We start from the raw sequence: 14,685 nt of genomic DNA on the forward strand, positions 1-14,685 counted from the left end.
CATTAGGTGGACTTTGTTGGCAAACTCAACAGGCATATGTGGGACTTTGCACGGGGGCTATAAGAAAACTTAAAGTGCAGATAATTAGGTGCTGCCCTACATAATTTTTATGGGGAGGCTTTGGTTCTACTTTAATTTGTCATACATACAAAACTGAAAAAAGCTCTAAGATGGATGTACGGTAAGTATTTTACTTAAGTTATACAATGTTGTATTAAAGCTGATAAAACACTAGCATAAGTAATCACAGTAGTCATCTAAACTAGATAAAAAAGATCACGCCTATTAACATTTTTACAGTAATCTGTATCTTACCTCTGGTACAGACACAAATCCTTCATTTGTTCAGTTCCTTAAAAGTGCCCAGACTTAATATGGAGACACAGACCTAATTTAAGTGGAACAGACAATCTTTCAGTTGTATACTTTAGACTTGGTTTGGATAGTAGTTAGTGAATCCAAGAAAGCACTGTGTAACACTGAGACTACTGGGCAAGGGGCGAGTTGGATATACCAGCAACTTATTCAGAGTACATGGAAAGACCATCTTAAACACAATGGTATTCAGGAAAGGCACTTGAGGATGTTTGCATATATACTGGAGCTAGAGGTCACTGGAGCGCACAGGAGTACTGGGGTCACTGTGTGTACTGTACACACTGAGCTCTCTAGAGACACTGGAGTTTAGGGAGTCACTGGAGATGCTGGGGGTAGTGGAAACATAGGAGTCATTGGAATCACAAGGGTCACTGGAGGCACAGGGGTTGCTGGAGTCACAAGGGATGCTGGTGACACAGGCAGGCATAGAGGAATGCAACAGGGGGCTTGGCTAGATGTAGCAACATATTCATAACAGATACGTGTGCATTCCCCTTTAAGACAGTGAAAAATAAAATCCTATCATTAGGATTTAAAATATATTTTTAGATTACATAAAGTGTCTGTACCTTTAAGAGAAATAAGAGTCCACAGGTGAAAACAACGAAGATAATACTTATGAGTGAAACTATATATTAAATATACAAAATATATATTTAATATATATACTAAATATTAAATATTCTATGACATGCATGTCCCTTTAAAAACCTTGCGTAAAATCCAAAAACAAATAATTGTGCAGTAAAACTGACGAAAATCACTCCATCAAAATGTGTCCACATCCGTGTGTTACACCAGCCCAATGTGCCCAGCCCTGGAGTTATAGAATCTTAGATTATATGGGATCAAATGTGCATAGAATGTATATCAAGTGAGAACACCATGTACCATAAACAATCCATCCAAAAGCAGTATTCTCAATAAGAATACCACATATACCATGGAGGAGAACACACAAATGCAAACTTGACAGTATAGTAACTAAAAAATGCATAGGTTTGTTAAAATGCCACTTCATGTTTAGGATATCACAAGCATATACAGTGCTCCACCATGATGCAGCCGGCAGGTGTGAGGACATCCCTAACCAAAGGCTCAAGGGTTTTTAACTTCATACATTCTATGCATGGAAGTAAAAAACCTTCTGTGTGACTGTGCAGCAGCCCCACCAGCCCCCCTAATACTTACCTGACCCCATTTCGATCCAGCAATGTGCACGGGAGCCTTGGCTGTCCAGGGACTCTCCCTTCTCATTGGCTGGGACAGCAGCAACAGCTATTGCCTCCCAGTCAATGAGGAGAGAGAGGGCAGGGCCAAGCCGCAGCTTTGTGTGTGAATGGACATACAAAGCTGTAGCTTGAGAACAAGCCTGCTTGGGTGCCCCCATTGCAAGCTGCTTGCTCTGGGGGCACTCAGCAGGAGGGAGGAGCCAAGAGCGCCGGCAAGGGACATTAGAAGAGGAAGATCGGGGCTGCTCTGTGAAAAAACACTGCACAGAGCAAGTGAGTATAACATGTTTGGTATTTAAAGTGATATTAAAGGCTCACCAGACTTTGATTGACAGCAGTGGGAACCACTGTTGCCCACTGCTGTCTCAGCTACTGACAGACAGCTGAGGCTGTCCTTCAACACCGCTGGATCGAGACGGGGCTCAGGCTGAGGGGGGCTTCTGCACACAGAAGGTTTGTTATCTTAATGCATAGAATGCATATGGATAAATAAAATATTCTGTCTTTATTTATCCATATGCATTCTATGCATTAAAAAAAAAAAAAAGCTTGTAATAACACGTTAAGTTTCACAAATTGGGCCCTGACCTTAGACAAGAGTAGAACCGCAAGTCTTTCCCTGAGTGCTTGAAGTTCAGCAAAAATGGCCTGAGCTTGGGAGTGTTTGTGGATCTCTTCAAGAAAATGAATTCAGGAGAACAGGGTTGCCACCTGTACTGAATATTAACGTGAACACTAAATAATAAGTATCAAATTACCCACAATGTATAAATTAACAAAGAATTAAATGGTAAATAAAAAATATTTATTTGTTTTAGTTAAAAAAAAAAGCATTCATACCAAAATCCAAAATAATTAAGGTCAATTCTGTTAATTGAAGGCTTATTTTGTCTGTCGGATGTTCTAAGAAAACGCGGCGAGGCAGCTAAACTGTACGGCGGCGCGATCATACTTTTCTGGATGAATGCTCCGCCCACAAGCTATAGTAGAATTATAATGTTGTTTGACTAGTAATAATTATAATTATTTATTATTATTACTAGTCAAACAACATTAGAATTCTTCTATAGCCTATGGGCGAAGCATTTAACTGTAAATGTCAGGCTTGCGGCGTTCGTATGTTTTTAGCTGGTTCGTCAAATCTTCATGTCTCTCTAATGTCGAATCTTTTCTCTATATTTCAAATAATCTTAATAGAGTTTGGTTAGGCACATTAGAGCGCAGGTTCAATAGACACAGATCGCTATTGTCACCGTCATGTTGAATCTATCTATATCGAACTGTTGTCGCAACGATACAATAATATAATGGATACGAAAATAAAGCCTTTTTTTATTCTGGATGTTTCATGTTTCGGATTCTGAACGCTCGTTATAGTTTTGTTAAAACTAACATGAAAATCCCTGAAATTCGGACAAAAATGCATTTGGACCAGGGCTCTAGTCCTGCGGGAACGCGTGGGAACGGAGTTCCTGCACTTTTTTCACAGCAGGAACGTAGTTCCCTTTGCAGGACTAGAGCAGCCGAGCCGCCCGAGCCAATCCTTCACTAAGCGGCGATGCCAAGCTCGAGTCACTGTCAGGGGCAGGCGAACCTTAGTAATTCTTTATGTTACTGGCCGCTTCCTGTATATGGATTCATCGGGTAGTGTGCGGGTATTCCGTCACTTCCTTGATGCCGCAATGTCTCCTGGGAGATTTTGTCATTGTTCCCAGGAGACATTCCGGAGGTCTGCCGCGAGTTATCGCGGGATTTAGAAAGAACTTGCTTAAAAAAAACATGTGGTTTAGTAATTATGCATATGAGCGTATCATTTTTTTTTTGGTGGGGGAGTGGATCTTGGGTGGGAGTTCCCACACTTTTTTCCCCAGGACTTGACCCCTGATTTGGACAATAACGAATGCACATGTCTAGTGCACACCACCAGATCCCCTAAGGATGCCTTCTCCGTGTCTATGTAGGAATTAGCTCTGATAGTGTAGCTGAACAGGTTGTGAAGGGGAGAAGGTGATGCTTCTGTGATGTTCTGCTGCTCCTGCAGTCCTACATCTGTTATGGCATGGCTGAGGACTCCAGATGGCACATATTGGGCACAGAGGCCCTGAGTAAGCAGGGTGAAGAAATGCAAAAGATCCTCTACAAATTGTTTTCAAGGGGGTTTTGCTTGTTTTCCTACTCTTGGGCATGATAGTGCAGTCATCTATTGAACCTGAGCACACAGGAAGCAGAGCTGTCAGAAGTTGTATCCTCGCATCACCATGTCTTGGCCATGCCCCATTTACCTTGAAATGTTAAATGTATGTATTGTCCTTTTTAAATACCAATAAATATATTGTAAAATATTTTCCCACTTTCCTATACAGCAAATAGAGAAGAACCCCTTGATCACTAGGCTGGTGTTTAGAGAGCAGAGGCAATTTTTATTCCTTATAAAATATGGGGCTAACAGTCATATAGGTTTGAACCAATTTATCAGGGAACACTTTCCTTTAGATTTCTCATATGTCTTGTGTGTTGGATGAGAATTTCTGGGGCGTTCACACATTGTTTCTCAAAAACATACAAAATAGTATATAACAAATCCTAATCCAGCCAAGGATCACAGGGATGAATCAATTTGTCAGTGAAGTGAATTTCTTAATGTTCACTCATATATACAGGAAACTAGCAATGCCCTTGTAATGTCTATGTACAGTAATGAAATGAATAGACATGCAAAGTATTTCATATTTTCAATGTCACATTAATTTATAAAATCTTCATTACTCTTAAAACTTGGCTGTCGTAAATAGCAGTATGATTTATATCTCCATTTTATGGCACTGGGAAATTTTCACACCTAAGTCATTCTGTGCAGAGCAGCCAAATAGGTTTAACAACTTAAATGCAGCCCCTAGCTACCTAAGAAAATGTTTGCATATCATTCGATTTTGCAAGTGTAGAAATCTCATTGCTTTTTAGACATACTGTTCTACCAATTCTTCATCTAGCTCTCCAATCTTTGCTGCAAACATATGACATTTACATTAATACTCCATTTTTGACAGTGTCAGCATAAAGAATCAGATGAGATTACTTTGGAGATTATATGTTCGGTTTTAGATTAATGTACATGTCAGTCTTTTTACCTTTCCTAAAGAAAATGTATGTGACATGGATTGATAAAGCTGTTCACTAATTTACAAGTCAGAGCAAAGAGCATAGCTTATGCGTATACTGTATGTCATTAGCCAAGGTCTTTCCTATTCTTTTTAACCCGTTGGTCAAGCTGTTCTTTCCATTACTAATAAGCACATTACTACAGACATTGGAGGCCATACCTAGATACATTGGTGAATTTTAGTGCCGATTAGTACATTGGGACACAATGCTGTGACTTACACACCTCCCCTCTCAGACACTGCTGTTCAGAGTGGAAAGGCTGGAACCTTCTTTATGTATATTTTTTATTTTTATTTGTACATACAGGTCACAAATTCAAGAAATTGTGTGTCATTCTACAATAAAATAATAAAAATGAAATGCAGATATAGTCACCTCCAGCATCATACAACACAACAAGTCAAATATTGTACATAACAACAAAATGTAGCCACTTAAACTACACAATAAATAAAATACACACTTCCTTTCAGTCTAAGTCCTCTTAATACCCCCCCCCCCTTTTAAAAGATGTGCAGCTCAGGGAAAAAAAACTTTTTGAAGCTTAGTGGTATGGGAGGCTATACTCTTGAACTGCCTGCCAGAAAGTAGGAGTTTAAAGCAGGGGTTCACCCAAAAATAAACTCTTTTACATTAGCTACATCCCTCCAGCATACTGCTAACATCTGCAGTATGCTGTTTTTTTTTTTGTACTTATCGTTATACGAGCCCTTGTTATCCGGCTCCGAGCTGGGGATTACTTCTGGGTATAGGCGTTCCTAAGTTAAGAGGAGTTCATTGACGGCTGCTAAAGCGCGTCACGCCTTCCGAAAATACCCAGAGTCACACCCGGGTGTTTATGGCGCCTGCGCAGTCAGCTCTACACGGCAGGCGCAGGCGCCGTAAACGCCCGAGTGTGACTTTGTTTTTTTTCGGAAAGCGTAACGCGCCTTAGCAGCCGTCAATCAACTCCTCTTCGCTTAGAAACTCCCATTCCCCGCAGGATTCCCCGCTCGGAGCCGGATAACAAGGGCTCATATAACGATAAGTACAAGAAAAAAAATTAAAAAAACAGCATACTGCAGATGTTAGCAGTATGCTACAGCTAATGTCAAAAAGTGGATTTTTGGGTGAACCTCCGCTTTAAAGAAAAAATTAAAAGAGAGGTGACATATTTTTATCTTCACCCAGTCTTTCTTGTGCTTGTGCTTGGGAGTCACGATGGCAGGACAAGGCTCTGTGCATTGACGGTTTACTCTGTGTGCCCTGAATGCAGAGCGTACTGCACATTTGCTGGTGACGTCATCAGCTACAGTAGCTGTGAATATCTCCTAAACGGTGCATGTTTAGGAGATATTAACTGTATCTAAAGGTAAACTTTATTGTATGCTTACCTGTAGGTACAAGTTATAAAAAAAGAGAGTTTACCACTGCTTTAACCACTTGCCGACCAGCCGCCGCCATTATACTGCAACAAGGTGGCTCAGATGCGCAAATCTGGTACTGGCACTGCGGTTCGTGCACTAGCGTCTGTGGGTGCGTGCATGCGAATTGGTCAGCGGGGGAGCTAATCAGCAGGTCTGGAAGACTTGATGTCCGCCGGCCGCCTGTGATTATTCCCTGCAGAGACAGAACGGGGATCTGCCGAAAGTAAACAAGGCAGATCTTCGTTCTGAGAGGGGATTACACTGAGATCCTGTCTTTTTTTTGCTATGCAAAGGATCTGTGTGTTATCCCAGGCAACCCATCCCCTATACAGTTAGTAAACACACCCAGGGAACACAGTTAACCCCTTGATAGCCCCTGATGTTAAGTGTCATTAGTGTTATGCATATTTTTAGCACTGATCACTGTAATAATGTTACTGATTTTAATTAAAAAAGTGTCACAAATGTCAGTTAAGTGCCCGCCGCAATGTCACAGTCCCGCTAAAAATCACTGATCGTCACCATTACTAGTAAAAAATAATAATAATAATAAAAAAATGTCATAAATCTATCCCTTATTTTGTAGACGCTATAATTTTTTTATATTGGATATGTTCTATAGCAGAAAATAAAAAATATTGTTGTTTCTTTCAGAATTTAAGGTATTTTTCTGTTTATAGCGCAAAAAATAAAAACTGCAGAGGTTATTAAATACCACCAAAAGAATGCTCTATTTATGGGAAGAAAGGACATCAATTTTATTTGGGTACAGCGTCGCACGATTGCGCTATTGTCAGCTAAACTAATTGTCGCAAAAAAATGGCCTGGTCATTAAGGGGGTAAAACCTTCTGGGGCTGAAGTGGTTAAGAATGGAGGCAGTGTGACTGCAAATAGAATTTAGGCCTAGTGACAATTCTACAAATACTATATTTCATACAATAACAAAAAATATTTCCTCGCAGACATAAAAACATGTAAAAGACATATTTAAAAACGACTTTAACAGATTCAAGACTGCAGTCTGCAATGTTTCTCAGCACAATCATTCATGCTGGAAAAACATGAATCTATGTTTTCTTTCACAGCTGGGAGCGCACAGCTCTGCATGATCCTAGCTGAGACTATGCTGTCATTGACGACTCCCTGTCTCTACTAATGAGTATAGTTCCTGATCATGTGATCACTATGTCAGCTTTGACATGATGATCACATAGGCAGTAAATAAACCTTATAGGCAGCAACTGTCAGTGTATCTCTTTCTTTGTGTACTCGCTGTGCACGGACAAAGAACATTTTTTTTATAAAGAGAACAGTATAGGGTATCTTTTTACTCGGTGTAGCATCATCTTTCACATTATACAAAAAAAATTAGGCTAACTTTTTTTTTTAAGTTCATGAATGGAATGTGTTTTTTTTTTTAAAAACGCCTTGCAGATACCGTGTGACATAAAAATTTGCAACAGTTTAGCCTCCTGGCTTTTATACTTGCCATCCGGCTGTTTCAGGCCTTTAGCCTAGGCCTAAGTTCTGTTCCTCAGAACAAACAGTTTCCTAGGGATAAGCACAAACCTAACTTTCTCCTGATAAGCATCTTGCTGCTCAATCATCAAACGACATCTGCCTCCTGCAGACATGCATGCTCTAGCTGCACCCATGCAGCGTCTCTGACTCCTCTCAGAGGGATTGGGAATCCACCTGATTCCCAGGAACAGACTTCCTGTCTGTTGGGTGGGGCTCTGAGCCATGTCAGGTCAGAACTAAAAAGCCCAAGACACAGCTGTGCAATTAATGTGTCTTTCTCTCCAAAATCTGGCGTAAACCAGCAATCTTTCACATAGCAGAGAGTCCCACCATCACAATATATAATGTTTGGGGGCTCTTTTCTAAGTAATTTTCAAGCAAAAAATTTTGATTTTTTACATGTAGGAGCGAATTGTCAGAACTGGCCCGAATGGGAAGTGGTTAAAAGATAGAAAATAAAAAAAATGATATTGTTTTCAGCTTTCAGTTTGTAATAAAACATTTAAGAATTATATTTATTAAAACTTTGTACCAAAGTTTTAAAGGGGTTGTAAAGAAAAAAAATGTTTTCCCTAAATAGCTTCCTTTACTGTACCTTAGTGCAGTCCTCCTTCACTTACCTCATCCTACAATTTTGCTTTTAAATGTCCTTATATCTTCTGATAAATGCTCCCTTACTGTTCTTCTGTCTGTAACTCACCACCGCAATGCAAGGCTTTCTCACTGGTGTGGAGAAAGCCTCTTCAGGGGGGAGGGGGCAAGCAGGAGTGTCAGGATGCCCACTAACACACAGCTAATTTCTCTATCTGCAAAGTAGAGAGTGTCCTGACCCTCCTGCTCGCCCCCTCCCCCCTCAAGATTCTTTCTCCACACCAGGGAGAAAGCCTCGCATTACGGTGGTGAGTTACAGACAGAAGAACAGGAAGTGAGGATTTCTCAGAAGAAATAAGGACATTTAAAACCAAAATTGAAGGATGAGGGAAGTGAAGGAGGACTGCACTAAGGTAAAGAAAGCTATTTAGGTAAAAAAAAATCCTTTACAACCCCTTTAAATGTCCTTAATTTCTTGAGTTCCTGAGACTTCACCCCACTCCTCTAACTCCCAGAGCATTTTTTTTTTTATCTTGGAGTCTTGGTTCTGTACCCTATACCTTTTTAATATTTGAAGTCTGCCATAATTTAATATACATTGTCTGAATAGATACATCTTAATTTCCTAGGTTTTCATTAGGAAGAAATACATTTCAAATAAGCATAATTTTCTTATGTTAGGTAACTGACTAGTGGAGCTCATATCCCTTTTGTTGCTACTTTGCAACACTTGAAAAAAATAAAATAAAATGCGTAAATTGTATAAATTCTAGTTTTAATGGAAACTGGCACAGGCATACTGACACCTTAGGCATTTTGGGCACCCACACAGCAATGTCCTTTGGTCAAAAATGAGTTAAGGGATAACGGAAAACATGTTCTTCCTGAAAATACACTATACTTTCCTTAAATTAGACATTGTCTGCATTTATAGATTCATTCATTCCCGGATGATTATTTAAAGGTTTTACGATGTAAACATCTTTGGTGTAAGCAGTTATTTTTTTGAATCCACAATTATCATAACAGCAGTAAGTATAATGTTATTTCGACAAGTGAATAGTACTGAACAGTATTGATATGAGTAACATTGTTTTCTGTGCTATTTCTTTTCAAGGTGAGAGCTGCTTTCAAACACAAAACAAAGGTGTGGTCGCTCACCAGTAGCTCAATTCGCAACATCAATGTGAAGCCTTTCAACTCGGATGTAGTAAGTACAGTTATTGGATTTTGTAGGGCACAACGGTAACTGTCTTGTGGGTCATTCATTCTTTTACTGCTGTATCTGTATAAAAGCAATTACAAAAGAAAGTGATTACATAATAACACACAGTGAGGAAAACTCAACTTCAAGTGAAAGAGATGTTTACAAGAATATCAAATAGAGCTATTTCTTTTTTTGTGTAAATCTTATATAACGTAACCCCCACCCTCTCCCAAGCTAGTCCAGTAACATAAGGATGCTGAAAACGGTGCACTTTCTAAAAAAATAAAAATGAATTGAAAGTCATACAAGATGAACACGATACAAATTGAAAACAACCCAATTCAATGTTAACGACAGCACAAAAATTTAAATAAATAGACAATGTCTTTTATGCTGACAGAAAAAGAAATTCAGTATTTTGCTATGACTAACACAGTTCAGCTCAGCAGTTTATCTATTAGACATTATGGGGATGATCTACTACTGGTAAAAAAGCTATTTGGTTTACAAGGGAAGTTGGACTGTGTAAATAAAAGATTTCCCCAAAGCTTTGTTAATGTGGTGAAATTTTACTTAGCAGTTTGAACATAATCGAATGATGGAAGTCAAAAGAGCTTCACCTCATCCCCGAGGGATACAAACATCTGACTTACATATGACTCATACTTAAAAAAGGAGGGAAACAACAGGAAGTGAAATGAAATTGACCCCATGAAAGGGAAATTTTCTCCTGTAAGAGTTACCATGGGGAAGTATCTAAGTTCTGGGGCAAATTCCCTTGCAAAATGAACAGTCTATTTGGTTTTAGCAAATTAACTTCTATCTGAGTTTATTTTTCCAACCAGCTCCAAATCTCTCTTGCATCTTGATTAGTTGTGTTATCAAATGTTCTAGTTTACACTGATATTCCTCCAATAACAACTTTTGCTCTCACGCCTGTTTACCCCCCATGGACCAGACCATGTTTTCATGTTTCTGCTGTGTCTATTCACAAATCTATAACTTTGTAATTACCTATGATAATGAATTGATACATATTGTATATTGTTTATTTAAGGGGGGGGGGAATTACTTTCTTGTGACCCTAAATTTCTCTGAGAATTTTCTAAATGTATTTGCATTTTAAGAGGAAAAAATTGTAAATATCTATTTTTTAAAGTTAAATCAGTAATATTACTGTACGAAAAATGTACACATTTTATTCTACTACTTGTTCTATTTACTGCAACATTAACATTACATTTCAAAACATGTTAAGGTTATTTACAAAAGATTAAATATGTTTCATTTTTCACATAATGCATCAGTAATGTACAGTAAAGTTATTACTAATTTAAAATAAAACAGATATACCCTAAACCACATATGTTTTAACAGTAAACCCTTAAAGATAATAATGTATATATGTGCTTTATAATATATATTTTTTCCAACTAATTATTTAAAATACAAACATGGAACAGGAGATAAAACTGTTAAATAGTGCTTATACTGGTTGATTTTCTTAAATGAATGGGTTAAGTGGTAAAACAGGGGCATGCCCTGGTTAATTAAGAGTTAAAGGGGTTGTAAACCTTTGTGTTTTTTCACCGTAATGCATCCTAAGCCATCGTTTTACTTACCTGAGCCCCCGAATCTCCGTGGGCGCGATCCCGCATTGCTTTTCCCCAGCTCTTGTCGGCTCTTCATTAGATGATTGATTGCAGAGCAGCCATTGGCTCCCGCTGCTGTCAATCAGTTCAATGACGCGGCACCCCGGGGGCGGGGCCGAGTCATACACTTGGCAGCCGCCGAGTGTATCACACGGGAGCATGCCGGCAAGGTAACACCCTCAGGAGAGAGCTTCCCAGAGGGGTTATCCCTTGTGGTGAGGAGCCACGAGAGCCGCCATGGGACCCCAGAAGAGGACTATTGGGACCACTCTGTGCAAAACTAACTGCACAGTAAAGGTAAGTATGACATGTTTTTTTGTTGTTTTTAAAACAAACCTTTAGTATCCCTTTAACTAACTTCCAGTGCACACAATAAACATTCTTCTGTGTCAGGTGCAGCTCTCTCTCTCTCATAGATTGTTGCCTTTCAGGGAATGGAGGAGATAAGACAGCTAGTGAGTTACTTTTGCTTTGGTTAACAAATGTTAGGCCTCGTACACACGACCGAGTTACTCGGCAAAAACCAGCAAGAAACTTGCTGGGATTTTTTTTTTGCCGAGGAAACCGGTCGTGTGTACACTTTTCGACGAGGAAACTGTTGAGGATCTCGTTGAGCTAAAAAGAGAGCATGTCTTCTTTTTCCTCGACGGGAATGGGGAAATTTGGCTCGCCGAGATTCTCGACAGCCTAACAAGGAACTCCACGAGCAAAACGATGTGTTTCGCCCTTCGAGTTTCTCGGTCGTGTGTACGAGGCTTTACACTGAATGGTCACTCTGATTGGCTGTCAGAGTGATGATTCAATGAAGAAGGCTTTTGACTGGCTCCCAATCATAGTATTAAGTTAATGTTTCTACAGACACCAGGTCTAACAGAGCTGTGCATGGGAGTGAGCAGGGAAGATAAGAAACTGTACAAAGTCTCCTGGACATACAGGAGACACCTTATGTACAGAAGAGGGGGTTTTATGGAGGTTTGTAACACACCAAAGGTAGGCAACTGGATCTAGGGAAAAAAATAATCTGTCTAGATTTGATTAGAACCATTCTTGCAAACATCTTCTCTAACATAGTCCATATGGGAGAATGTTGTTATAGTATTCTGCCCATTACAGTATACGCAAGCTATTGTACAACAAAGATCATTGGAGGACAGTAGGTATTGGGGACATGTAAATAAGTAAATAGATAAATAATTGCTAGCTCTCCCTAACTGTTCCAACACATAGGGGGTTATTTAGGAAGGGAAAATCCACTTTGTACTACAAGTGCACTTGAAAGTGCACTTGGAAGTTCAGTTACTGTAGATCAGAGAGGGACATGCAAGAAAAAAAAAAACAGCATTTTCGCTTGCACATGATTGGATGATAAAATCAGCAGAGCTTCCCCTAATTTCAGAACTTCCCCTCAGATCTACAACGATATACAGAAACTGCACTTACAAGTGCACTTGTAGTGCACAGCGGATTTCCCTTTAGTAAATCAACCCCATAATAACAATATGGCAGAGCCCACCCTTATATAGAAAGGGGGCTGGGTTATCCCTTACTTCAATTGTTTGGTTCTTGTGACTCAGGAAGCCAGAAGTAAAGCCTTGTATCACTCCATGATAGGTTGTTCCATATTTCTGGGGAGAAACCTGCAAAGTGTTTGGTCAAAAGTTCACCATTTGCAAACTTAGTAAATTCCAGGGATTCATCACAATCCCATTGTAATGGCAAACCTAAACCACATTCAAATGAAGGAGCTCCTCTCTTCCTTGCTGTTTTTTTTTTTTTGCTTGTTAAAGCTACCTATCAGAAGCTAAGGAGTCTTGGGAACTGCACCATAGAAATCATTGTCATGTAGCTAGAACCTTAGAGCATACTCGAAATTCAAGTCAGTAATGAAGATTCAGTTTTCTGTTCCTTCATCCTTTATCATTTGCCCGTTTGTATGTGTAGCTTCAAAAAATAACCTAATCTTTACTTTTAATTGTTAGTTGCTTCACTGCAATGCTCAGTGAAATGCTACCAGCATGAATATAGTATTTATTCTATATTCACATACTGTATATGATTCTAGAATGCAAAAGGTTTCTCTTGTGAGGGAAATATTGGCATCTTATGTGACATGGACAGCTTTGTTTGTCTTTCAGATGAATGGGAACAGAGCCAATACATCTCCAACCAAGATGAATACGTGGGAAAAAAGCAGCAATTCCGCCAACCGAATGGACTTATCTGCAGTCTGATCATAAGAGGGATTTTGCCAAGAAAAAAAATCACTGGAGGCCTTCATGTATATGTTTGTCTTCTCTCATGCGGCTAAAGGCTCCTTCTCCTCCCTTTTAATAATCATAAGTATCTTCTGCCATGTTTTACTACAGGGAGGGTTTTAGTTTCCTAGCCGGAAGAAACCAATTTGTCTTCAAGCAGAGACAACTTCAAAGACACAGCTCTAAACAACTGTTGCTCACCATGGCAGTAAGTGCCAGGATGCCTGAGAGACTGTATTGAGCTACGTATCTACAAAACACCATAAAAAATAAAATGATGTTATATTGTGCAATACACTTTCATATAAAACTAATTATTGCAGGATTATTTTCCTGTGACTTCAGTGACTTTTATGAAAGACAGTTCACAGCTTTCTCTGACAAATCCTCCTCACATGCACCAAATCTTGGATAGACTCTGTAATGAAAAAACATTGTTTTGTTTATTTGTGCTCTGCTGACTATCCTCTTTGTTCTATTAATTTATGAAACACTTGTATTGGTACAGACAGGTAATACATCGGGGGATCTTTTAAAGTTAACAATTTTCTTTTCTGTACTTTAGTGCTGTGAATAAACTGGTAGCATGACCACCAACATGTTACATCTTTACAAAAGACGAAGTGTCCTGGTGAGACACAAAAGCTTTTATCTGCTGTTATCTTATGTGTTTTCTCAACCATAGACTTTGGTTGAGAAGTAATTTAAAGTGGGTGGCAACTGCACTTCTTATCTTTTATGTAAAAGGAAACTAGTATTTCTTCTTTTAAATTTCACTTAAACTGACCAAAGTAACGTTTTTTTTGTGTATAACAAATATTTTTTTTTTTATCTGCCCATTTTGTAAATTGTAACCAATGATTGTAGAAGAGATAAATTACACTGTATGAAAAATCCCTGATTTATTTGAAAACAAATTTGTACCAAGTGCCTATTGACTTAACAAATTGTCTGACTGGTGTGTGCCATTCTCACAAACAAATGGTGGTGTATCCATGCAGAACAATTGTATTGTCTTCACGTCAGAAGTGATATTTAACCAACAATGCACTTTCATAAGATATCCCATAAATCCCTAGCAATCTTCAATGAAAGTAAGGATTTTATAAACATATCAAGGAAAGATTATGCTAACTGACCTACCAAGGCTGACATCCTCCATTGGCCTTAATGGCATAGCCTTAGAAGATAATGGGTGTTCCTGAAGTAGTTTGCTGGATACATCTTGTTGTTTTTCTCTATGGATGGGTTTGGCACAAAAGTCCGGGGCAAGACACATT

General features: G+C 39.0%; 1 protein-coding gene across 2 annotated transcripts in view; it reads left to right on the forward strand.

Moving 5' to 3' along the window:
* ADGRD1 (adhesion G protein-coupled receptor D1) overlaps nt 1-13,728 on the forward strand; it is an 802,257-nt gene extending 788,529 nt beyond the window's left edge. For both annotated transcript variants that reach the window (XM_040347511.1, XM_040347515.1), the window contains 2 exons: nt 9,409-9,501; nt 13,286-13,728. In XM_040347511.1, coding sequence (XP_040203445.1) covers nt 9,409-9,501; nt 13,286-13,381 — 189 coding nt within the window. In that variant the 3' untranslated portion in view covers nt 13,382-13,728. The remainder of the gene's footprint in view (nt 1-9,408; nt 9,502-13,285) is intronic.
* The last annotated feature ends 957 nt before the right edge of the window (nt 13,729-14,685 follow it).

This window comes from Rana temporaria, chromosome 1 (genome assembly GCF_905171775.1).
Source record: "Rana temporaria chromosome 1, aRanTem1.1, whole genome shotgun sequence".
NCBI classification, from domain to species: Eukaryota; Metazoa; Chordata; class Amphibia; order Anura; family Ranidae; genus Rana; species Rana temporaria.